General features: G+C 32.3%; 1 protein-coding gene across 1 annotated transcript; it reads left to right on the top strand.

Moving 5' to 3' along the window:
* The first annotated feature begins 366 nt into the window (after positions 1-366).
* On the top strand, positions 367-16,736 carry LOC115722564 (uncharacterized). The gene is made up of 25 exons (XM_030651804.2): positions 367-973; positions 1,241-1,406; positions 1,509-1,625; positions 1,723-1,856; positions 1,939-2,089; positions 2,336-2,400; positions 2,586-2,684; positions 3,129-3,247; positions 10,836-11,010; positions 11,128-11,238; positions 11,322-11,400; positions 11,500-11,643; positions 11,733-11,846; positions 13,529-13,650; positions 13,763-13,845; positions 13,922-14,046; positions 14,127-14,247; positions 14,329-14,466; positions 14,588-14,684; positions 14,785-14,910; positions 15,316-15,408; positions 15,512-15,617; positions 15,742-15,884; positions 15,970-16,056; positions 16,165-16,736. The coding sequence occupies exons 1-25, from the start codon at positions 683-685 to the stop codon at positions 16,291-16,293; spliced, it is 3,135 nt and encodes a 1,044-aa protein (XP_030507664.2). The 5' UTR covers positions 367-682; the 3' UTR covers positions 16,294-16,736.
* Positions 16,737-24,769: the final 8,033 nt, after the last annotated feature.

Here is a 24,769-nt window from a genome sequence, read left to right as displayed (position 1 = left end):
TTCTGCTTCCATGTGTAGGTAAAGGAAAAGCGAAGGGTGAACATGAGTGAACCCGAGCTCAGATTGGGATTGTACATGTCAAAGCAGCGCGACCTGGAGTGTTCAGTCTCGGGACATCTGGGGATTGTATTTTGATAGTCGCTGTGCGACCTGTAATAAATGTATATTTTGGAATGTTAATTTTACAAAGTTTGAAAACGGGATCCCGACACTTGTAAATATTTTATAATATTACAAAGTTTAATATTTAATGCAAAAGTTTTAATTTGACACGTTTTTCGAGAAAATTCTTTGATTAGCAAAGATTGCACTATCTTTGAAAAAGCACTGTAGCGTGCCTTAGCATTAGCGCGTTACAATTGTTTTATTGAATTATATTCTAGAAAATGAGGAATTGTTTTTGGTCACCAAATATAGGATTAGTCCTTACCTAATCCTAGTTTCTCAATCCATGCCATGCCAAACGGGCGGGGGCTAGGGTTATACTGTCGTTTTTGGCTTAGTTAAAAAACTACTCTGCGGTGTCGTAGCTACTTCCCACCCAGTTCATGTTAAACCCTAAACCCTGAACTTCACTGACCTTCTTGGCTCCTTGTTCTCCACTCCTCTCATATCTCAGAACCCATAATCCCTAATTACTGGCTTGCCTTCCTTCTGTACTCTCTGTTCCTAAACCCTAACTATGGACCTAAAAGCCACTGAGCTCTTGAAAGAGGTCCAGCTTCCCTATTTGTCTGCCTTCTCAAAGCTCGTCGACGACACTGTTTCAGCTATCAAAGACTCCATTGATAAAATCCCACATGACCTTCAGGTTACAGCAGATGTTGCTCCAGGGTTTGTCAAAGACATTGGTGCAGACAAAGTGGATTTCATGTTCAAGAAGCCAAAAGCTTTTGAAATTGGTGGGAGTTATTCCATAAAATGCATCGCAAAGCCTGATATCAACGTCGATCTCTTTCTTCGTTTGCCCAAGGTATTCTTTAACTTGATCCTGCAATTTTTTATTTTTATTTTATTATGATATATAATTAAACCGCTACTCCTTCCATACGAAAATATTTCAGTAAGAACATATCAATTTAAGTATCTTAGTTGTCAAGTTGTAGAATTTGAATGCAATTATAGGTGTCCGAGGCTAAATGGGAATCGGTTTGAACCCAACTTCCATGGAATTTTAAGAAATGAGATTGTTTTCTTGTAGAAAAGTAGTTCTGTTCTTAACAAACTTTCTCTTTTCTAGGAGTGTTTTCATGAGAAAGACTATCTGAATCACCGGTACCATGGCAAAAGATGTCTTTATCTCTGTGTTGTGAAAAAGTATTTGACATCTTCTCCATTAGTTCATAAGGTTGAATGGTCCACTCTGCAAAATGAGGCACGGAAACCGATATTGATTGTTCATCCTGGTGTGCTTCTTCGTGAAACTATATAATGAAATTTATATATCATTGCTAAACTTAGTGGCCAGTTACTTGCTATATTTTAATTTGACTAAATATGTGTTACAGCTACAAAGCACGTTGAAGTTCCTGGGTTTGTTGTCAGATTAATTCCTACAGCAACTTCACTCTTCAGCACTTCAAAGCTCAACCCTGAGCGTAACAATGTCCGTGCTTTGAATCAAGGTTAGTACATAGTCTTAATTCAAGAACGTTTTTAATTAGTGAGAATTTTATTAATGTAGTATAAATATGCTGATCAAATTTTGGAACATAATTAAAGGGGGAATTTCACAAGCAACACCTAAATATAACAGCAGTATTCTTGAAGATATGTTAATGGAAGAAACTACTGAGTCTATGAAGAAAATATTTCTTGGATGGAAGGAGCTAGGAGAGGCTTTGGTTTTGCTAAAGGTTAGGTATCACAATATTGTTTTTAAGAAAAAAAGAAAAGAGACAGCAATAGCTTTGTGACAGTTGTTTCTTACTGATGTAGGTTTGGGCTCGACAAAGAACTTCAATATATGCACATGATTGCTTGAACGGATTCTTGCTCTCTGTCATACTAGCCAACCTTGCAAGAAGAAACCGAATTAACAATTCTATGAAAACAATGCAGATAGTTCGTGTTACATTGACCTCCATGGGTATGCGTTTTCTTGTTATTCTAGTTATCCTGTTCTTAGTCCTTTACACCATTGAAATGCATGCTTGAGCAATGTGCTCATCAAATATGTGAAATTTAATTTCCTTCTTACATATTAGATCTACATGTATTCTTCTTTTTACTATTTTAATGTTTGTACAAACAAGTTATCATTATTTACATGCATAGGATTACGCATATATTTATTTATATACAAGTCTAATTATTGATGCTGTTGCATATTCAGCTACTCCAAGTTTTTGGACTCGTGGACTTTACCTTCAAATGAAAGATCAGAATGCTATTTCTAAGGTCAGCTGTTTTTTTTTTGTCATTATGTTTCCTTTGTTAATAAGTAGCTGCCCATTTGATGAGTATTGGCAAGAGATGTGACTTTGTCCCTTGGTTGTTTTTTGTTGGTTTCAAAATGGTGAAAATTGTTTTGGTCCTTTGTTTGGAAATGTGTATATAGTCTAATTATGAGCTTGTAATTCCAGGAAAAGATGCAAAGTAACCAGAAAGGTCCTGTTGTAAAAGGCAATCAACATGCAACATTTAATCTAGCTTTCAGGATGTCAACAGTTGGTTGTATCCAGGTAAAAAATAACCTACAGTGAACATTTTCTATAGGCTCGTTTAGCTAAGCTTCTACTTTTGCTTATAGCTAGAAGTATAAGATAAGTATAAGCTTTGTCTTATTTTCACCGTTGGATAACTATTATATGAAGATTTTTTTTTAATGAAAAGTATTTTTCAAAGTGTTTGGATATCATTAATTTTTTTTTTGTTAGTAAATTAAGAATTATATAAACTATTTTAATTTTTAAAGCAGCTTCTCAAAAGTCCTTTTGGGAGAAGCTACAAATCCTAGCTTCTTCTAAAAGGACTTTTAAATTAAAAAAGAACTTTTCATTTTTTATCCAAACACCTCTAGAAGGACTTTTTTAATTCTAAAAGCTAAAAAAAAGATTATAGAAGCTAAGCATAACGCTGTAGAAGACATGAATCTAATTTTACAAATTATCTACCCAACCTTTCAGCTTCAAGATGAAGCTACTTTGACACTTAAATGCTTTGAGAAATGTGGAGATGGTGGTGGTTTTGAGGAAATTTTTATGACTAAGATTGACTTTCCTGCAAAATATGACCATTGCATAAGGTACAATTTTATCATTTAATGTCCATATTTACTTTAGAAGTTAATCATCAAGAAGTTTTATGGTACTATAGTTTTATTGATTTTTTTTTTTTTTGAAAAGGGAATAGACCCACATATTGAGGGATCTTCCCGATATTATTAATGAGCCTCACTTATGGCGGAGGAAAACCATGATTACAATTAACATCAGACAAAACCTAAGACAGAATCATTCTCGACAGCTTATAAAATAGTTTTCCATTCTCTGCTTAAGTCTAAAAAGGACAAATTCTCAAAATGTTTTGTTTTAAAGACCCAAGTAGCTGTCCAAAATTTAACTGTCTCCCACACATCCGCTTCTGATTTAGCAACCCCTTCAAAAATTCTAGCATTTCTTTCAAGCCACACAGCCCAAATTGTTGCTAAGATCACAGTTTTCCAAAGCTTTGTTCTGCGTTTGCTGCCAATTAACTTGGAAGTCATCATTTGTGGTACGGACCTTGGCATAACCCAAGCCAAATCAAACTCCTCTAACACGTGTTTCCATAGGCATCGAGTAAAATTGCAATCTCGAAACAGATGTTCCACATCTTCTCCACTGCCTTTACAACAAACGCACCAGCCAGGGGATATATACAGGAAAGGCTTCCTTTTTTGCACCTTGTCATGGACACTCACTTTGTCTAAGGCGACGAGCCACCCAAATACTTTAACTTTTGATGGCACGCAACTTTTCCATAGAGTCTTTGTCCAAGTCAGGTCCTCAGTTGATGGGTTTGATGTCAGCCAAGAGAAGGCTGATTTGCAAGAAAATACTCCCGATGGGTCTGGTTTCCAAATTCGGCTATCATCCGAAATACTCAGCACTCTTACATGTTCCACCTTTTGCATTAATGATATAAGGCTTGGTATCTCTCTATCCATTAGGTTCCTTCTAAACTGGAAGTTCCAATTCTCCACCCATCCACCTGGTGACCCTTCATTCGCTATCATTTCTTTTATAGGAGCATTCCTTCCCTTTGATATTACTGCTAAGTCAGGGAATTCACTAATCAAGGGATAGTCGTTTAGCCAGATGTCTTCCCAAAATCGGATCCTATCCCCTCTTCCAATTTTGAAATGTACCAAACCCAAGTACTCATCATACAGATCTGAAATGTCCCTCCACGGGCCTTTGGGAGACAAACGACTTCCATTCTTGGAATCCCAGAAATTATCATCCCTACCGTATCTGCTTACCACCACCCTATGCCAAAGCGAATTTTGCTCTAAGGGAAATCTCCACAGCCACTTCATAAGCAAATTTTTGTTTCGTACCTCTAATCTCCCAATTCCTAGACCTCCTTCCTCTCGAGGCCTACACATCTCCTCCCAAGCCACTAAATGGTCCCCACCTGTAGATTCACTGCCTTCCCAAAAGAAGTCTCTCATCATTTTCTCCATAGTTCTAACTACTGACTTAGGAGCTTTAAATAGTGATGGGAAGTATAAGGGAAGAGATGATAGGACTGACTGAATGAGTGTCAGCCTCCCCCCTTTAGATAAGAATGCACATTTCCATCCATCTAGTCTTTTGGCGCACTTGTTCAGAACTGGTTCCCAGAAGCTCCATTTTCTCGGTGAACCCCCCAAAGGCAGACCTAGATATTGCATTGGCCAACTTCCCACTTCGCAACCAATTCTACCTGCGAGTCTTGCAATGGTACTTTCATCCATACAAATACCCAGTAGTTGACTTTTACTCATATTAACTTTTAGTCCAGATATAGCGCAAAATGCTTCAACTAACCGCAACAACTTGTATAGCGACTGCTCGTTATCCACAAAAAATAATGCATCGTCTGCGAATTGAAGATGACTAACATGGACTCTTTCCTTGCCCACCAGAAATCGAGAAAGGTTACCTGAACTAATTGCCTTATTCAACATTCTTCCTAGCACATCCGCCACCAGGGTAAAAAGAAAGGGAGAGAGCGGGTCACCTTGTCTGAGTCCTCGAGACCCAACAAACTTTCCTTTTGGTGTGCCATTGACGAAGACTGAGAATGAGGTAGAGGAGATACACCCTTTAATCCATTTCCTCCATGTTTCCCCAAAACCCTTCTTGCACAAGACCAGATCTAGGAAGTCCCATTCCACTCGGTCATAGGCTTTCTCAAAATCAATTTTGAAGACCAAACCACTCTTTCCTCTACTCCTATAGTCTTCTACTGTCTCGTTAGCTATGAGAATTGAGTCCAATATTTGTCTTCCTTCAACAAAAGCCATTTGAGTTTCGAGAATAGTATCTCCCAGTACACTCCTGAGTCTGATTGAAAGCAACTTAGCAATAATCTTATAGACGCTTGTTATAAGAATGATTGGTCTAAAGTCCCTAACCCTACAACTGTTCAACTTCTTAGGGATTAGACAAATAAATGTTTCGTTGATGCTTCCTTGAATGATGCCATCTTTTTCAAAGGCCTTAATAACATTCATCAAATCCCCTTTAATGACCTCCCATTGCGACTGAAACAAGGCTAGAGTGAAACCATCTGGCCCCGGAGCTTTACTACCTTCACAACTGAAAACTGCCTCTTTGACTTCGCTCTCATCAAATGATCTCTCTAGGTGTCTAGCGTCTCCATCTGATATTGCCTGCCACTCAATTCCCTCAATACCGCTACACAATCTTCTTTCGGAAGTGTACAGGCTTGAGAAAAAAGAAATTATCTCCTTGGCTATTTCTTCCTTTTCCTCAATAGTTGATCCATCTTCCCTTTCAATTCTTGATATTGTGTTTCTGGCTTTCCTTGCATTCAAAAGATTATGAAAGAATCTTGAATTGGCATCGCCTTCCTTAGCCCATTTACACTTGGATTTCAACCACACACTTCTTTCCTCTTCAAATACCAATTGCTGCCATTCCTTTTTGAGTTTCTTCCTTTCCACCGCTAATGATTGATCCCACACACCTGAAGCTTCCAATCTATCCAGAGCCATCAGTCTTCTTTCCAGAGCGTTTTTGACCACATGTTTGTTGCCATATGTCTTCTTACTCCAATCCTTAATTTTCCTTTTGACTTCCTTCAATTTGCTCATGAATATAGTGCCCGCCCAACCGGATCCTGCAGCCTTTCGCCACCAATCCCCAAAATCTTTGGAGAATGTATTGTGTTCTAGCCATTGATTGTCAAATCTGAAAGGGCTGGGACCCCAAGAAGGGGGATTAGAGGCTAGTACAACTGGGCTGTGATCTGAAACAATCCTTACCAGCATTTCTTGTTGCAAGAAAGAGAACATGTTACTCCAACTGTTGGTGAATAAGAATCTGTCCAACCTACAACAAATGGGTTTATTTCGAAAATTCGACCACGTGAATTTTCCATTGTTTAGTTTTGGATCTATAAGCTTCAATTCACGTATCAGTTGATCGAACATCTTCATACTCTTGGTCCAAGAAATGCTGTTTAGTTTCTCTTGGACCCTCCTAACCACATTAAAGTCCCCTCCTAAACACCACACCTCTCCACAGATTGCGCTTAACCCAGCCATCTCATCCCAGAATGCCAGTCTTTCTCTATATGAGCATGGACCGTATACCCCAGAGAACCACCATGGCCTTTGACCTTCTGCTTCTATGAGAACTGAAATGGAAAATTCACCGACCATAGATTCCAATACAGTAATGCTTCTAGTATCGCAAACTAACAGCGTACCCCCTGACCTTCCAATCGCTGGAATCAAAATCCAAGCTTTGAATCGAGATCTCCAAATACTGGCAATGAACATCCTGTCAACGAATGTTTTCTTCACTTCTTGTAATATTACCATATCCGGATTGACCTTGCTAATTGTAGCTTTGATCGCTTTCCTCTTCATCTTATCTTTACTTCCTCTAACATTCCAGGTCAAGATTCTCATAATGATCCTTTGGGAGATCCCTCTTTTTTCTCACTTTTCTCATAATTTATGTTAAAAGCCAAATTTTTGAGTTCTCTATTTCTCTTCCTTCCACCCTTGAGACTCGGAATCTTTTGTTTCACTACATTCTCATTAATTATTAGTTGCATGCCCAATTCTGCCATGGAACTAACAAGATCAATTTCAGATAGCATCAAATTCCTTCTCTCCTCTGATTCGTCTACTTCCACCCCTGCTAATTCTTCAACTTGCTCAATGGACTCCGAGCCTTTTTTGGGCCTTCCATCTTCTTGCCAAAGCTCCTTGATGTCACCTATGATGTCTTCATAATTTTCTTCCTCTTCTTCTGTGCAATAGCCACCTTCTTCTTCTGAATTATCATCATCTGAACTGAAGTCATGGATGTCTTCCAAATGTGGTTCCTCAATCTGTTCCATCTCCTCCCAAAGGACGTCCCCATCTAAGCTCTCAAGTGCTCCGCCATTGTCCTTGGGGCTGTCTTTTCTCTTCCTAAGATATATTTTCAGCTTCTTTTTACTAACAACTTCTTCAATTATCGTTTGTTCCGATTCTCGTATTACTGAGTTTAACTTAAGGCTGCCACGAGGGTTAAATTCCTCCCAATAATTGATAATTGCATTATTAAATTCCTCTCTTCTCTTAGGCTTTACTGGCTTAAGAATGCCTTCAAACACTTTGTTTGTAGCATTATTTTTAAAACAAAGCCCCTGGTCCAGTATCAAAGTGTAAGGCCCCAAGTGTTTATAAATTAAATGGCCCAATATCCTTCTCACCTCCTCCACACCCACGACCTGTGTGCTCCTTTTGACCGGCCCCTTTAAACAGTGGCCCACGAGGCAATTTGGCCCTATAAAAGTCAGCTCATTATTTTTCCCATTCTCCCCACTGTGTGTTCGGCCCAATATTGATGAGGGTCCATCTCTGTTTTTAGCCCACTTATCTTGGCCCATTACCCTTCCTTTTTCATACAGCTGCCACATATTTTTTAAATTAATAAAAGTACTTGGCATTAAATGACCTTGCACACGTGGCTCCTTCAGGTCTCTCCACAATCTATTGAATATATTGTGAATAGTAACCGACCCCCTAGAATATCGTATTTTTACGTTGGAACTCCCAATCGCCGCCGAACCATGAATTGTGGGAAGAGGATCGTTCTCAATTGTCGCACGCTGACTCCTGCCGCAGGATATCTTGGTTGGATGTACCTCGATTGCCGAGTCATCAGAAAAGGCTGCAGTCGCTGGCACAGTTTCCACCGACCGAGTGAGAGCAGTCGATGTGATTTCGTCGTGTCTCCTCTGTTCGTGCCTGTTCCCGTTGTCTTCCTTATGTCGCACCAGACCATCCCGTTCGCCTCTGCTCCCGTTCACCCTTTCCCTTCCGACCGCCTCGGCTACCCCCCTGCCTTCTGCAACGTAACCATCATCAGCCCCAGTGTCTACCTCATCGCCAGCCATCTTGTTGTGGTCAAAGTCTTGGTACCAACAGGTCCTGAAGTACCCATGGAACCTATAACTCAAGTCATTCAGCTTGAATAACCTCAATTCAACCTTGCTGTCTTCGTATTCCATGATCAATGACTCCGGTATGAATCCGTTTTCGTCTCCCACCAACTGAAGTCTCACGTGAGAAAGCAAGGAAGCTTCAGCAGACTCCTTGTCCACATCCAGAAGTCCACCACAACACTCACCTATTTTCCTGAAGGTCTTCATGTTCCATAGGCTCAAAGGCAATCCGTATATACCAATCCAAGAGTCTCTACATTCGACTTTAATGCTTTCCTTTTGAGCTTCCCAGCTCCATTGAGAGAGAGAGACAACGGTCTGTGCACCTGGAACTCTCAATCGTTGAATTAGGATTAAAGCATCTCTTTCCTTTTCATCTTTGCACCATACAATGCATCTATCATCGAATAGCTGGTTGACCACCAATTTCCTTCCTAACTCCCTGGACAAATTATAAAAGATGACACTCCATGATACGTGGCTGTTATCTCGGGTGAGAATGATGGCCAACTTCCAATTCCTCTTTTGTGCTTTTGATCTCATGTATTCATAGAGCTTTGGTTGCTGGAATCTCTTTTCTGGGTATGGATTCTTTGGTTTAAAGCTAGGATTGATGGCTGGATATAGGTCCAGCCATTCAATATCACTCTTTCTTCGGCTTGGCTGTTTCGAAGTAGCATTCCTCAATATGTCGGGTTGTTTGACCATCGGCTTCCCTGTTTCCTTGACAACATTAACCCACGATCGTTGGTTCAGAGGTCCTTTGCTTTGCATCTCTCCTATCTTCTGGACAGATTTCCCATAGACACTTGCTTGTTCTCTTTTCATAGTTCTGTTTAGGCAATGTATAAGTTCAGACCATCCTTCCTCGATCTCTTCTTCTGGTATGATAACTGATTTCAGTTTGTTGTTCCTTAGTGCTGAAAGTTTCAAAAAGCTTCCTTTTCTGTTTGAGAAACATTCCAGTAACCAACTGTCAGAACTATTTCGAAATGATCTCTTGAAGCTAACTCTTTGTCTTTCCTCTTTCTGATGGACTTCCTTCACGGTCTCGATTAACCAATCCACAGCATCAATTGTTATAGTGATTTCATACCCAAAGTGTCTGGTTCTCTCACATATTCGAACTGACCCACCATCATAAGTCAAAGTAATCATGAACACCTTGTATTTAGTGTGAAAACTCCAATATTTTCGGAGTTTTTGATCAATTAGAGGATCACACTGATTTTGCCAGTCAGGACCAGTGGGGTAATGACCTTTTTTCTTCCCAAAACCAGTGGGGTTTTGGTGTTTTCCATAGCCAGAAGGGCCATGGACACCCCTAGTATGCATGACAATGTTCCTCAGAAAGAGGAGAGAGAAGAGAGAAAAAAAGATAACATATAAGAGTTATAAATATACAAGGGGAACTGTCATTATCTATAGTTTTATTGATTTTCTATCGTTTACCCTACCAATTTGAAGAATTATAAAGAATAGTACTACAACTAACTACCTAAACTTTGTGATCATCAAAATCTTTGGAATGACACTATACGGGTTATACTTCTCATGTATCATAATTTTGTAATTTTCTCGTCCCTTCTATAGCAGCTTCTCTCATCTTGAGTGTCCTCCAAGACATTCTGTATTTCTGTAGTTACCAGGAAAAATTTAGTATTAAAAGCTCTATATGCCGGGACAATATAGTGTAGGGTACAATTTGTTTGTAGGATGGAGATTATATGTTCTCCAATTCCTTTTATAAGAGCAGCAGGGAAATCGGAAGTGCAGATAATTGGTGTAGGTAAAATATTTATGCTGCCCTTGGTTGAGGAGTAATAATATGTGCACACAAAATATCTACCAAAAGATTACACTAAGTAACATGGCATTGCTTTTGAAACAGTAGGTATTATCTTAAATACACGTGGTTGGTTGAAGACTAATGGTCATTTGTAATAGTGATCCTAATGTCTTTACATTTCTTAAAAATTATTACTCATTGATACTATTGTTTTTTATCATTCTATCCAAAGACTATGAAACGTAAGGGGAAAAATAAGAAGTTGTACTCAATGATATTTTATGACTTACATCTGATGATGTATATCATCGTAATCATCAAATTAATGTCACCGTTTACAATTTTTGAGCTACACTACATATTAATTTTGTGCTTGTCTTTTGTTTAGGTTGAACTTGGAAGGAAGAAGTGAGGTTTTTGCATCAGGATATTGCTTGGATGATGAATGTTGGCGAGTTTATGAGCAGAAGGTTCACGATGTTCTAAGTGAAGGATTGAGTGATAGAGTGAAGCTTGTTCGTGTTCTTTGGAGAAACATACCATCAAAATACCTTGTAGAAAACGTATTGGAGCTATCATAAATTTTTTATACTGGGATTAGTTATCATTTTCAACATTCAGTGTAATAAACTTGTTTACCTGTTTTTTAATTGGTTTTTACAATTGGCTTATTTCTACAGGGCTTATCTAAATTCAGTTCAGAGCCACTGCTTATAGGAATCTCATTGAACTCTTTAGAAAAATCTTCAAGGGTGATTGATATTGGTCCAAATCCTGAAAATAAAGAACAGGTAGCTCATTTAAATAGAAATAAAATAATATTTATCAAGCTGCTTGTGCAAATATTTGATTTTTACCATTCTCTTTGCATTAGGCTCTCAAATTTCGGAAGTTCTGGGGAGAGAAAGCAGAGCTTAGGAGATTTAAAGATGGTACAATTGCAGAAAGCACATGTAAGGGATTTTCCTTTTTAGTGACTTTTAATTGAGCTTAGTTATTTGAATATTGTTTTCTCAGTAAGATAAACAGGGTTAACTGTTTGTGTTTCCTAGTTTGGGAAAGTAAGCAATGGGAAAGACATCTGGTTCTGAAAAAAATTACCGAATACGTGCTTACTCGTCACCTTTCTCTACCTAAAGAAAATATTACAAATATTGTGGACCAACTTGATTTCTCTTTGGTTCACGGTGCTACAGGTGATAGCCGCCAACTTTTGCTTTCATAGTTTCTTCAAAGTTTTTTCATTTCTCTTGGCATTTTTACACAATCAATAATATTTTGTTAGATCCTATATCACATTCCGCTAGTTTGCTTGAGGCTTTTGATGTTCTATCTAAGCGATTGCGTCTCATTCAAGACATTCCCTTGAAGGTCTCAGCTGTGCAACCTTTAGACTCAGGTATTTGCCTTTTTCTTCTTTTATTTGCACAGTTATTTGTCTTTTTAACCAAAGGAGATACGATTTATTTATATCCTGCTATATATTAAGAGGGGTATATCACTTCTAAGTTTATCCTTTTTCTCTTTTTTGATTTGTAGTTACAGAACTTATCAAACAATAATGATTTCTTTTTATTATGAATATCAGCAAAGCCTTTATAAATTGTTGATATATCTGCTGAACTAATCAAAGTATTTTTTTTTATCATTAACTTAATTATATATATGTGTATGTATATATATTAATTTCTTAAAATGTAATTTGACTATTCACTGGAAGTCCTTCTAAATCTTGTATTTCTTTTGCTTGTTTGTTAATTATGATTATATCACTTGAACATTTTGGATAGTGATAAAATCTTAGTTATTTTTTTCCTATTTTTATGAATACTTAATATTATATTGGTTGATTATTTATATTCAATTATGAATGGAGGTGAAATAGAAATAAAACACTAATTTTATTATATTAAATTTTAGTATACCAAAATTTATCTCCAAATTAATAATACAATTGTGATAAGCTGTGTACATTTTGAGTGCGATCATACCAGCACTAAAGTACCGGATTTTATAAGAACTCAGTTAAGTATGCTTAGGTGAGAGTAGACTAGGATAGATGATTTTTTGGGAAGTTCTTGTATTGCACCCCTAAAACTTTATTTTTTAAAAAAACACAAGGTAGGTTACATTTTCTTTACTCTTGGATTTTTTTCCCCTTTACTCTTGGATATATACTTGTCTAGTATTTACTGCCAGATATCTATTAATGGATAAAAACTAATTTTGTTAGTGGAATAAACACCTTCGATTTTGCTTTATACAAAATCAAGAAAGAAAGTAATAATTAAAGCTAAAATACTTATGAGTATATTCACACACACATATATATATATTAAATTAATAAGTAATTATGAAGTTTGATAATATATAAATTATAATGTACACATTTTGACTAATAATGTTTAATTTTGGCTATAAGTAAATAATTTTTTTCTTTAATAGCAGCACATACTTTCTACATGCCCATTCGACTAGTTTATATATAAGGAATACTTTTCAACGGGTAATACCCATTGATGGTTATTGAAAAACTTAATTATAAATATCAATTTTAGAAATATTAAACTATTAGTTTTTTATATAATGACCAATAATAAAAGAGAAATTTGAGTTTATATGCGTTAATAAAAATATCTCTTTTACTTAATTAAGGGAAATATATAAAATGTTTTTAAGTTTCTGGTGTGTTTCTCTTGTGCTCGTAAGTTTTATTCTTGTCGATCTTCATTGCATGGTTTAATTGCAAATGACTGATGTCCCTCTTGTATTTTTCTTAACTTCTTTTCTTTCTATTTTTAAATAAACCCAATTTTACTAAGTTTTTGCTTCAAATTGATTGTGATCATATGTAATCTTATAAAAGTAATAATAAAGATAAAAAAATTTATAGTCATAATTATATAAAATATGTCAGTAATGTTGTAAATCCTTTCACATTGGAGATTCTGTGGGTTGTCTTGACTATTCTTGTCTCTGTAATATTTATTCTAGATTTGTTGTTGAATGTTTATATATGCTGTAGATATTTTAAATGGCTCTTTAAGTAATCAAAGGTTTAATGTCTTATGTTGTTCACAGCTTTCAGGTTTACATCTGTGTTCCCACCTGAGCCTCATCCACTGGCTAATGAAAAGGGTGGTGCTGTTAGACTATCTAGGTTCACTTCTTCCTGCATTCAGCCGCTGGAAGTTATGATTCAGGCATGATTCTTGTTGACCAATTTTCTTGACTAATCATTTTATCTCCACCGGAAAATAAAAAAAAAGGAAAGTTTTCCTACTAATTTCTGAAAAGTTTGTTGCTCCATTTTAGTTGGAAGGTTCTGGAAATTGGCCTATGGATGAAGTGGCAATTGAGAAAACTAAATGTGCCTTTCTTATTAAAATTGGAGAAAGGTAGGTGCATGCTTTCAGTTTGACAACGTTTTCTACATTTTTCTGAAAGCTTCATCTAACAATCCTCTCGTGGCAGTCTAAAATCTAACTGGGGGATGATGTGTACTGCGACAGAGGATTCTGTAGATGTTCTCATGTCTGGTTATGCGTTCCGTCTTAAAATTTGGCATGAAAGAGGCCTGAGCTTATTGAAGAGGGAAAGTAAGAAATCTGTCTCAATGGTTTTACATTTGTCTGACTCTTATATGATGTTGACTTTTTGAACTTGCTTCGACATGTAGCTGAAAGCGATCAAGTAAAAAGGGTCTATTCTACAGACAAGGAGCTTTTCTTTCGTAGTCAGCATTCGAACATGATTAATGGTCTACAAAGTCGTTACCCAGTATATGGACCAGTTGCTAGGTTAGAATATTATCACAGCCTACCAGTTTTATTTTCCTAGTGAAATACAACTCAAAATAATCGTTTTATCTTAATGTGAAGGCTTGCAAAAAGATGGGTTGCGTCACATCTATTCTCAACATGCTTGGTGGAGGAGGCAATTGAGCTATTGGTTGCATATCTGTTTTTGAAGCCTTTACCTTATGAGGCTCCATCTTCAAGGATCACTGGGTTTTTGAGGTTAAAGTTTCTTTATTCAGCTCAAGTTAAATATTTAGCAATTAGACTTGCAGCTAGAAATAATTTAAATTTGTATCCTAACTAACTCTGTTTTGTGTTCTGTGGGACATTTTGTGTATAGGTTTCTACTACTACTATCAGATTATGACTGGACCTTTGCTCCACTAATTGTTGACATTAATGAAGATTTGGGTACTGACGGAGAGAAAGAGATAACGGTTAGTTTTCTTGTCCATAAATCATTGAGGATTCTTGTATTGTAGTTGGTCCCTTCCTGTTTTGATATTCTTCTTAGCTTGGCTGTGAACAATTTTCCAGGAAAACTTTATGTTGGCCAGAAAAGCTTATGAGTCAAATGCACAAGATATCAAACATGCAATGTTTGTAGCTACAGGTTATGACAGGTCGTCTGAGGCCTGGACCAGATTCTCACCAAACTCGTCGGTTAGTGATCTTGTTTTTATATTCAATTCTATTGCAGTCGTATGTTTTTCAAGTGTTAAAAATTTTCAATATTCACCTTTCTTGTCTTGTGTTTGTTTTTTCCCTCTAGTCTCTCATTGACCTTTTATGTTGTTCTATCTTTTGCTATCGAGCTACAAAGTTTCTTAGTAGATGTCACTCAAACCCACTGAACATATAGACGTTTAGATTAAAAAAAATTACTGATAAAGCTATAGAAATCTCCTCGTGGAATAAAGTTGTTCTTTCGGCACTCTGGAAAATTTAAATTTTCAGAGAGCAGCCTAGTCCTTGCTCCAAATATGCTGCGATGAAGATTTGAGGCTGTTGTAACTTTCTACTTGTTTATGTACACTATATTTACATATGGATTTGATCGAATTAAAGGAACTTAAGAGGCTAGTGGCTTATGCTCGAAGCAGTGCAAACTTGTTGACAAAGCTTGTATTGGAGGATCATAGTGATTCTTTGAGATGGGAGGTGAGTATTAATGTCTTTGTCAAAGTGCTGTTTGCCTACATGTTTTTGTCATTAATATTGCTATATTGTAAATAATTCTAACTCTGGAACTTTTCGTGTACAGTGTCTTTTCCGAACTCCTTTGAACAACTTTGATGCAGTGGTTCTCCTCCATAGAGATAAATTACCACACCCCCAACGTCTTCTCTTCCCCTCTGAATTAAAGCAGGGTATATTATAGACGTACCGCCATGCCTGAATTGGCATGGCTACCCAAATTTTCTGCTGTCCCCCTTTTTGGGGAACCATTTCTTATTTCAGATATTCTAAACTCAATACACATTTGTTGGCCAGGATTGTATGTGGCACGGGGGAGTCCTAGCAAGATTTTTCATCCCTTCCTCTTGCATGAAGAATTGAAAGGAAGTGCAGAGGAACTAAGAAATAAGCTGTTGGTAGACTTTGATCCATTGAAGTGCTTTCTTGGGGATATAGAGGTAAAGCACTCATTACCACCGAGTGCATTGGTATTTTAACTTGTTGTCGACCTATTTACAATGTGTTTTTCTTGTATATATGTAGGAGGAATTCCCAAGTACGTTCAAGATATGGTATGATTCTCTTGGGGGTGATGCTGTTGGCTTAACATGGGGGATAAATAGTTCAAAGGTTCAGTACCTATACATTTTAGAACTGAGATGTACTTTTTATCGTTTTACGCCCTTGCAAATTAGTTTTCCTATCAACAAATCTTAATCAACTTAAATCTTATTCTAGAAACGTGGGCTGGAAGGCGCAAATGAGGAAGAACCAAATCCTACTAAGTTACTGAAAGGTGTTGGTGAAGCTGGAAAAGGGTTTGTGAGGAGTATTCATCTTCTCAAAGCCCCTAGATCAACGACTTAATGTTTTCTTTTTCCTTTCAGCACCAATCTCCAAGGGTTTCAAATTCCAATTCATTTTTGCTTTCTTATTCATTGTTGTACTTGCTTATAGTTAACTTAATTAATTTTTTTTTCCCATGCTTTTTTATTTCTGAAAAATGCTTAGATGATGATGCTCAGTGTACATATTAGAGAAGAGTTCCTGCAAATGCAATGCAGATTTTGCCTCTGTATCTTGTTCGTTCCTGTACACAAAAGTGGTGGCATGTTAAATCCCAAATGTATCAAAGTCAAGACTTAGTAGGCCCAAATGTATTGCCGATCTTTAAGATTAATCTCATTTGTAGGCCTTATGAAGAACAAATTATCTATTACTGTTAAGGTTTTGGAAGTGTATGGTTGAGAAAGTAGAATATGGCGTGTATGGTATAATGCATGATTAATCATCATAAATTTTTTTGGCAATGAGAGTAATTATATATGGTATTATCTTTTCACAAATTAAGAATGTGGATTTTCTAACATCCTCTTAGAATGGTGGTTATTTTTTTATCACTAATTTTGGATAGCTCTCACAAGGGCAGCACTTTTGGTTCGTTATCTTCGATTGATTATTGGATTTAGATTGGATGTTCTGTTTAGTTTTGATATTATGTTAGAATTTGAAAGTGTATGATGGAAAAAGTTACATAAGGTGAGTGTATAGTAAGATGAGATTTTATCTCAAAATAAATTGACAAGGAGAGATTTTATCTCCCAGACTAACAAATACACAATGGAAAATTGATGAAGTTAAATTTTTTTTATCTTTTTTTTTTTATGTTAGAAATCAATATACAGTAAAACCTCAATCCAAGTGTATCCAAGAATACACTTGGGATCAAGTAAATTATATTCTAATTGGAAGGTTATAACTAAATAGAGTTACACTAGAAAAAAAAATTAAAAAACTAAAAAATATCAATGTAACAATAATAACAATAAATAATCATTAATACTATATCATAATAGAAATATTTTAGAGTAAATATAATTTCATACATGTATTATAATTTAAAATAAAATTATTAATTTTACATAAATAAATTTACAAAATACATGTATATATTTTATTAAGATGTAATTATTCTTATATAGAGGTATACTTTGTTAATACAGGACTTAGAAAATGTATAACTAATTACAATTTAGAGGTTATTCTTATTTATAACTGGCCCAAATCGAGACTTGATTTTTTTATAACAAATTAGAGGTTATTCTTGAATAGGGTATTCTTAAATAGAGGTTCTACTGTATATATATAAGGCTAATTAGGATTTTTGCTTTCTGAACTTTGACATGTACCAAATCATGTCTCTAAACTTTTAAAGTCGTTGAAAATGTCTCCTGAACTATTGAGATTGTTGGATTTAAGGACTTTTGTCCAATTTTAATAAAATAGTTTAACAAATGAAAGTTCAGGGGGCATGATTTAGTATATGTCAAAGTTCGAGGAGCATGATTTGGTATATATCAAAGTCTAGGAAGCATGATTTAGTACATAAACAATCACTGAAATAGTAAAATTGAATGAACTTAGATAAAAGTCTTTAAATCCAACAATCTCAATAGTTCAGGGGCATTTTTAACGACCTTTAAAGTTTAGGGGGCAAAAATCATAATTAGCCTATCTATATATGTCTATTCTATATAAAGTGTGTCTATATAACTAAAATTCTTGGTTTATGAGAAATTTATGGGTGACTTTTTATTTTTATTTAATAAAATAATAAAATATTATTTATATATAATAAAATAATAATAAAACCAATCTCATTAATATTTGAACTGATATTTAAGATTTTGATGTTTGTTTTTTTTAATCTTATACTTTTAACTGAATTTAAATGTCTCAAGTATATATATTATATAATGACATATATTTTACTCTCACTGATTAATCTTTTATTGTTCCCCATAAATATAATAGTGTGCATTCTTTTTTATTATTATTATAAATTGTTGTCGTTACATATTGAATTTGTATTTGACTTGACTAATCTCAGTGATAGTGTGGTAGTGGCTTTCTTGCAACAATGTACTTGAGGTCGATAGACGATCAATGTGTGAGTAAAGAGCGAGTACAAATAGTATAGGTATTCTTTCTTTTCTCTTTATCTCTTCATCTCCTATCTCTTTGAATTATATTTGTATTTATAATTTTTATTAATTTATTGCAAATTTCAGTGATGATAACATTGGGTTCGAGATGCTTGAGGTTGTATTTTGTTGAAAATACAATAAAGAATAAGAAAAATTGTTACAAATGTTATAAAGAAGACATTTATTTAATGAATCAATTATAATTTGTGTGGAAATCTCAAATTTTGAGTTATATATTTACTTTCTTTCCATGTATAGTTATTCTTTATTAATCTAATCCTTATATTTATAATGATTATATTTAGTACTATTCATGAAATCTCCATTCTCCCTAAGCAATACATAGTTTATTGGTTTCTATAATTTTGTGCTAATTTTATTTTATATTTTTTATGTGCCAATTATAAAGTGGTAATATATATATATCTCATATTTTCTTAAAGAGTTTATATTCAATTTCATATATTGGCTAATTGTTGGTACTATCTGGTTCTATTTTTTCGTAATTTTTTGTCTTATTAAACTAATTATTATACTTTAAGTTACTCATTGAGTAAGGTAAAATAATTACCTTAACCTCTGAAATTTATACTTAGTTATGAAGATTTTGACAACAAAGCTCAATACAATTTAAGTAAAATCTTATTTTCAAGTTTAGCAACAAAATTCAAAATGAAGAAAAAAAAGTTTGAGCATGAATTTAGTGAAGCTATGAAAATTCAAAACATATACTGCTAAGATATTTTTTGAAACAATAATAATCAATTCTTATTTTTTAAATTAAAACAATAATTCAATTAAAAAATTATGATAATAAAAAATTAAATTAAATTTAAATGTAAACTATACTTAAGATATTTTTCAAAAAATATATAACTTTTATTTTTTCTCAAATTATCTTAAGAATTATTCTAGAATATGTATATATTTTCACATTATATATGTATGACTAAGTTTTTAAATTAATTAATATAGCATATTATTATTAATAAAATTAACTACGTTAAATAATAGGTATGGTCATATATGTAGAATATTATTAAAATAATTATTCTATAGATTTTAAAATAAATATCAATAATAATTATTATAATCTATAAAATTGATTGTTATATCTATTTTCTTCTATATAAAGTGTGCGTATATATAACAGAATTCTTGGTTTATGAGAAATTCATGGATGACTTTTTATTTATATTAAAAATAAAATGGTTTATTAATAAAATAATATAGTTTATGAGAAATTCATGGGTTACTTTATATAATGAAATAAATAAAATAAATCTCATTAAATCTAAAAAAATACAATTGGGTTTTTGCTTTATATATTATATATATATTGCTAAATAATTTTTCTATTTGTTTTTTTGGCTCGATCAGGTTATAATTGTTTGCCTCCACATCTAAATCTGAATATATAATATGTGGCTATATAAACGAATTCTTGGTTTATGAGAAATTATTGACTGACTTTTTTTTAAAATATTATCTTTTTTTATATAAAATGTGGCTATGTAACAGAATTCTTGGTTTAATATTATTATTTATTTTTCTATCAAAATATTAACAGAATATTCTAATACTTGATAGAATATTCTGATTAGAAAACGTTAATTATAATTGATTAATTTTAGATAAATAATCCTACCAAAATTTAATCTAACAAATTTCTCTCTCTAGAGCAAAAATCCCAGACTCCAACATAACGTTTACCAGTTTATAACCTTAGTTATAATTTCTTAAGCTATATTTTATAATTTTAATTTTCATATTAAAATTTGAAAAATACTAATGAAGACAACATGCTACATGCTATTATACAAAAGTATTGCATTTATATATCCCACGATGTTTCAAAAATACTTTTGAAAGTTCATCTTGAATTAATTATTAATATGTAATAAAAGATATTAGTTATTATATTATTACTTCAAACAAAGGAAAGTTCTAGCGGTGCTTTTACTTTCTAATCATCTTTTGGTTTCGGGCAGAAAGTTATATTCATGTGTTATGTGTACGTTAAATTTTTGTTAATAGGCTAGGGAAGAGAGTATAGTCTTACAAAACTTGAAATGTGAACATGAGTTGTCAGCATATACATAACCTCAATTTTGGCTTCTTTAACCAGCTGCCACACACAAGTTACTTACTCTAAATTTATAATCATTTATAATTTTTTAACACTCAAAAAGTTACCAAGTTTGTTTTCTATAGCTCTACTTATTAAGGTAGAAAAATATTTTCAGATTGACTCCTCTATTCCGTTTATTAAATGAATTGTTTTCAAGTTGACACATTAACTTAAAAATGACACAATAATGACCTACTACAAAGTATACACTTATATTCATTCTATTTATTGAGAATCAAAACTTCAATCTTCTCCACTAGATTAGCCAGACACACACAATATTATTTGGACATAAACACAGGACACAATATTATAACTCAAACTCATAAATACTTAGTCGAAACTTGAATGAATAATGCCACTCTTTTAAGTTTTAAGACTGTATATGACTAGGCAATTTTGGTTATTGTATTATCATTGCTGCTACATAGTTGATCATTTTTAGATTTTTGATGTGAAATTTTGTATTGTGAGCTTTTTACAGTTTCTAATAGACTTCAATGAGTAATAGATTTATATAATTATACTTGGAATAAATTTTGATAATGTTGTTTGGTAGATTCCTATTTTGTTATTAGGTAACATAATATTATTATTCGTTAGGTCTGTCACAATTATTAGAATGAATCAATTTAAAATCCTTTCACTATATTGAAAGGTGAGATTGATTTTAATATGAGCTTAATTATATATTTTATTTTGTATATCTATTGTTTTATTTGAAAACAGGTGAATAAATGACTACACTATATACAACAATTAAGGACATTACTCCAACTACAGAAAGTTGGAAGAATAAAATGAGAGTGTTAGAAAAATTTGAAAAACGGACAAATAAGAGTTCACCACTCAAATATCAAATACTTAATGTTAGAAGACAAAAAAGTATACAATCAGTTAATTTACTGTTGAAATTGTCAATACTCTACTAATAAATGCTATATTTTCCGAATTTTTCCTGTACACCCGTTGCAACAAATTATTATTTCATAAATATATATTTTTTTCTTAAAAATGAACACAGGGTAATGATGTTGAACCTAATAACTAATAATATATATATATTATTTTTAATTGTATCACTTTTTAATAACGTAGAAAAAAATTAACATAAAATTTAGTATACGTGCCTCGCACGTAACTTTTTGCTAGTACATATATATATATATCTATAATTCTGTTGTTAAGCTTGATGATGTGGCAGCCTAACTATTGAGAATTCAAAATTTTCTATTTTGTGAATTTTTTAGATTTTTCTTCAATTTTTAGATTATTTTAATTAATATTATTTAAGGTCATTAATTAATTATTTTTTTCTTTTGAAAAGTCATACTGTACCGATTATTCTTCCTAATTTATTTTCCTTAAAAGAAAGCATAAATTTAAGTAACTGATTATAATTATTCTGACCTATCCTACCATTTTCTTTTTTTATATTAGTCAATATTAATATTAATTATTAATTAATATTTATTAATACACCAATAGTCCGGTTACAAAATTGTATAACCGTACATAAAAAAAAAAAAAAAAAAAAAAAACATTTCAACTTTGTCTCTTGATCTCTCCCTCCCACTCACTCCAGTGCACTCATGGAGACCAGGTAAGTCAATCTATTGTTTCATATTCTCAATTTGTTGTTGTTTTATCTAATATAATTTATTTTATCTAATTTATGTCTACTTTCTTTGCTTTATCTATTGTTTGAGACTCACTTTTTGTACAATTATTTTCTCTTCATGCAACAATATATACGCCACAATGGGGTGTTAGAAGTTATATGTATGAGTATTGTTATATTTCATTTTATTCGTATTAATTTAATTTCAAATAGTAGATGGTGGCATTTCTTTTAGAGTAAATACAATTTTGTCAACGCCAAAACTTTCTCACTCTCTACAGATTTTGATAGCAAATATGTATATTTTGTGTTTATGATTCTTCTTTTTCCTTTTGTTTATGTATTAATATAAAGTTTTGATATTATGTTAGGGAAAGATTTTTCTAATTTCAAAATATGGAAATTTTCAACTTAATATATTTGTTTCTACAGGAAGTGTCTCAAATACTTTATTGCCTTGATTTCAAAAAAAAAAAAAAAATACTTTATTGCCTCAGGTTCATTTTTACTTATGGTAAGCTCTCTATCTCAAGTTAATTCATTTCTCTTATTTTGTTATTTTATTGATACTAATTTTTAAATAATAAGAGAAAATTATTGATATATATTCTAATGCTATAGCAGTTAATAATAGTATATTTGTCATGGTATTTTTTTTTTTCTCTATTCAAGTAATTTACGTGTTAATAATTACATAAACAGATTTTTTTTAAGATATTTTTATACACGATCTCTATTTATTTATATATTACATTTTCTTTACTGTCTTTGTTTTATATTTCATATTCAAGAGGTGATAAATTAAATTGTGCTTTTTATTATCTAACATAATATATTTCAAATTACTATAGGACATATCACCAAATAGGTGTAGAAGTAAATTTTGAGTCATATTAAGACTACAATGCAAGACAAAGTGTTGTTTTAGATTAACACAAATATATAGCATTTTTCAATTATGTGTTTTTCTCATTTGTTTCTTCTCTTTCTATGGATATGTTTCGTATGATTTTTTATTGATTTCTATTCATTGGTTATTTTGGCAAGACTATCCCACAAATATTTTGGAGTAATTTAGTGTATAGTGTATACTAATTTAATAGTTTTTGTTGCTGTGTATTATTTTTTAGTAATTTTTTTCCTAGATTAGGGATGCAAGTATTTTTTTTAAAGAAGTTTAATTTTTAATATAAATCTAAAATAAAATAAATTAGACAATACACATCTAACTTAATACTGTACTTATCATTTAATTATTTATTTTACTTAATTAACAAGCCAAATTGTTAGACTAATAAATATTTCATTATGGAAAAAATTAGTCTTTTAGATCATAGATTACTTTTTTTTTTTAATTATTATAATTTAGGGTATAAATTTTTATTTGCAAAATTTATCAAAATTAATCCTTTCATCTAAACAATTTATATTTAAAAAATTTCTATCACTAGCATTTCTCTCATTTTCAACTTTCAAAAATAAATAAGTGCGATCTTTATTATAGTTGTCATTCTATATTTATTTTTGTGGACAAGGTACTACAAAATAAAATACAAAAAATTTCATAAAAAGTAATTAAATTAATTTTGTAACTGTTTCTTTTCGCAGGAAAAAATAAAAGTCTACAAATTCCTTTAAATGGAAAAAATACATCATGACTCACAAGCTCAATTTACTAAATTTAAAAATTGTTATCTTTTCCATTTGTTTTCTTTTTCTTTTAAAAAAATACAATTTTTTTTTGTTAATCCATCATTTAATGTTTGCCACAAAATTTCCATCATAATACATATTTTTAAGATAACAAATGATACTTCTAATTTTAAAAAATATATAGGGACTTTTTTATTTTTACACTTCATAACGTTTTTTTTTTTGCATTTTTACGAAATTCTACATAGAAACCCCTATTGCAACTAGCGATGCAACCTAAATTGCAATAAAAAATCGTACAGAAACCCTTATTGTAACTAGCGCTACAACCAGTTTAGAAACCCAAACTGTAAATTTTAAGAAAAATTTTAAAAAATAGTATATGAAATAATTCCCCAAATTTATATTACTCATTCAATAATACAAATTTATATACTAGATATTAGTTTGCATGTTTAGACTTGCATTGTTTTTATTACCTAATTATCAATTAAAATATTAAATCTAATGTAATTAATTCTATAAAAAATAAATTCAAATTTAAATTTAGATTTGTATTGAAAAATATCTACCTAATTTATCAATATTTTTAAATAATTATATGAGTTACATTTTAATAAATAATAAAAAAAAAAATTAGATATTTTAAAAAGAATGATAAATGAATTAGTAGAAAAAGTAATTAATTATTTGATTTAACATTTAATGCAAATTTTAATTAAGATTCATTTAAAACTTAATTTTTTTTTTATATTTTAAATAATTAGATAAATTATATTTTCATAAACAATAAAATAAAATTTATATTTTTTTAGGGTAAATACTTTTTTGGACTCTGTATTTTGTAAAAGTTACAGATTGGATCTTCTGTTTCGTTAAATGGCAAAATAGACCTTAAATTTTTTATTATGGTACAAATAAGACTTTTAGCCAAATTTTCGACAGTTTTTT

The sequence above is a fragment of the Cannabis sativa genome, chromosome 9 (assembly GCF_029168945.1).
Source record: "Cannabis sativa cultivar Pink pepper isolate KNU-18-1 chromosome 9, ASM2916894v1, whole genome shotgun sequence".
In the NCBI taxonomy this organism is placed as follows: Eukaryota; Viridiplantae; Streptophyta; class Magnoliopsida; order Rosales; family Cannabaceae; genus Cannabis; species Cannabis sativa.
The sequence above is the reverse complement of the archived record's forward strand: the minus strand, read 5'-3'. Positions and strand labels throughout refer to the sequence as shown.